Here is a 1207-nt window from a genome sequence, read left to right as displayed (position 1 = left end):
TCATGATGTAAGGGGTCCTTTCCTTCTTCTCCAGCTTCATCCAGCCTTGCCCGAAGAACTCCCTGTGGGGAGGAAGGGGAGACACCAGGTCGGAGGGCCAGGCTGGGCGTGCCTTGCTGGTCACTTTGCTTCCCAGGCTGGGGGTGGTCCTTTTTGGGGGTGAACTTTCTGCAGAGCCTGGCAGGAGCAGAAGGGACCCGGGGTTCAAGTTTAGCTCGAGCCACATCCCAGAGGTGGGCCTCAGTTTCCTTCTCTGTAAAACGGGAATAACGATATCACACCGTGTTACTGGGAAGATGGATGGAGCTAAGCCTGGGAAGGCACCTCACAAGCTGGGGTGGGGTGGGAGCCTCTTAAAGGGTGACGTGCGGTGGGCGCATCAGGTTTTGTGGGTCTTGTTTTCTGACCCGGGATGTCATATGTGAGGCTCCCTTGTAGGTAGCTGGGAGGCAAGAAGGCCACACACAAAGAGCCAGATAATAGGACCAAAGAGCCTGACAGGCAAGGCAGTGACTTCATGGAAAGTCCCAGGCGGTCCCTACTTCTCAGAAGTTCCCCCTTTGACCGTGACTAAGCGAGTGACCTGGGCCAGTCCCTTGGGCAGGAAGAGTCCCTGGGGAGGTGATTTGTGCTTGCGAAAACATTCCGCTTCTTCCTCTAGGGGGAGCATGCCCGGATGTGGCAGGTTTCCAGAAAGCTGGCTCCATAGCCCAGGTGAGGCAACACCTGTGCTGGTCAGGACACAGGAGCACGCAGGTGGGGCCACCTTTCTGGAAGGTGGGGCTAGAAAGCGCTACAAGGGTGCGTGGGCTCAGGTCTGCTGGCCCCACTTCTGGAAAGGAAACTGCCAGAAGTTCAGAGAAATGTTTAGTTATGAGAATGCCTGCCGCAGCTTTAAGCATGAACGAGAGAAACTGAAAGCAGCTCACGGCCCAGGGCAACGACAGGGAAGAGTGCACATGGGTGGAAAGGGGGTTTGCAGCTCTGTTCCAGGAGAAGGCAGCATCAGCAGAGCAGGGCGAGCTATGCCAACCAGCACAGAGAGAAGCGGGGGTGGGACTGACAACAGGCAAGGGTTTGTGACACCGGCTTAGGACTCACCACTCACTCATTCACTCACTCACTCACTCACTCACTCACTCCACTCACTCATCTCACGCACTCCCTCCACTCACTCACTCACTCACTCCACTCACTCACTCACTCA

The 1207-nt window shown here is 56.3% G+C and overlaps 1 protein-coding gene across 1 annotated transcript in view; it reads right to left on the bottom strand.

The window, feature by feature from the left end:
- The window catches only part of RASGRF1 (Ras protein specific guanine nucleotide releasing factor 1), an 86370-nt gene that overhangs the window by 17943 nt on the left and 67220 nt on the right, over positions 1-1207 (bottom strand). The window contains exon 21 of the mRNA XM_045285692.1: positions 1-62. Within this exon, the coding sequence (XP_045141627.1) occupies positions 1-62 (62 nt within the window). The remainder of the gene's footprint in view (positions 63-1207) is intronic.

Source organism: Echinops telfairi, unplaced genomic scaffold (assembly GCF_000313985.2).
Source record: "Echinops telfairi isolate 266 unplaced genomic scaffold, ASM31398v2 ScPeMD7_7475;HRSCAF=8513, whole genome shotgun sequence".
NCBI lineage: Eukaryota > Metazoa > Chordata > Mammalia > Afrosoricida > Tenrecidae > Echinops > Echinops telfairi.
This window is presented reverse-complemented; position numbering and strand designations above follow the sequence as displayed.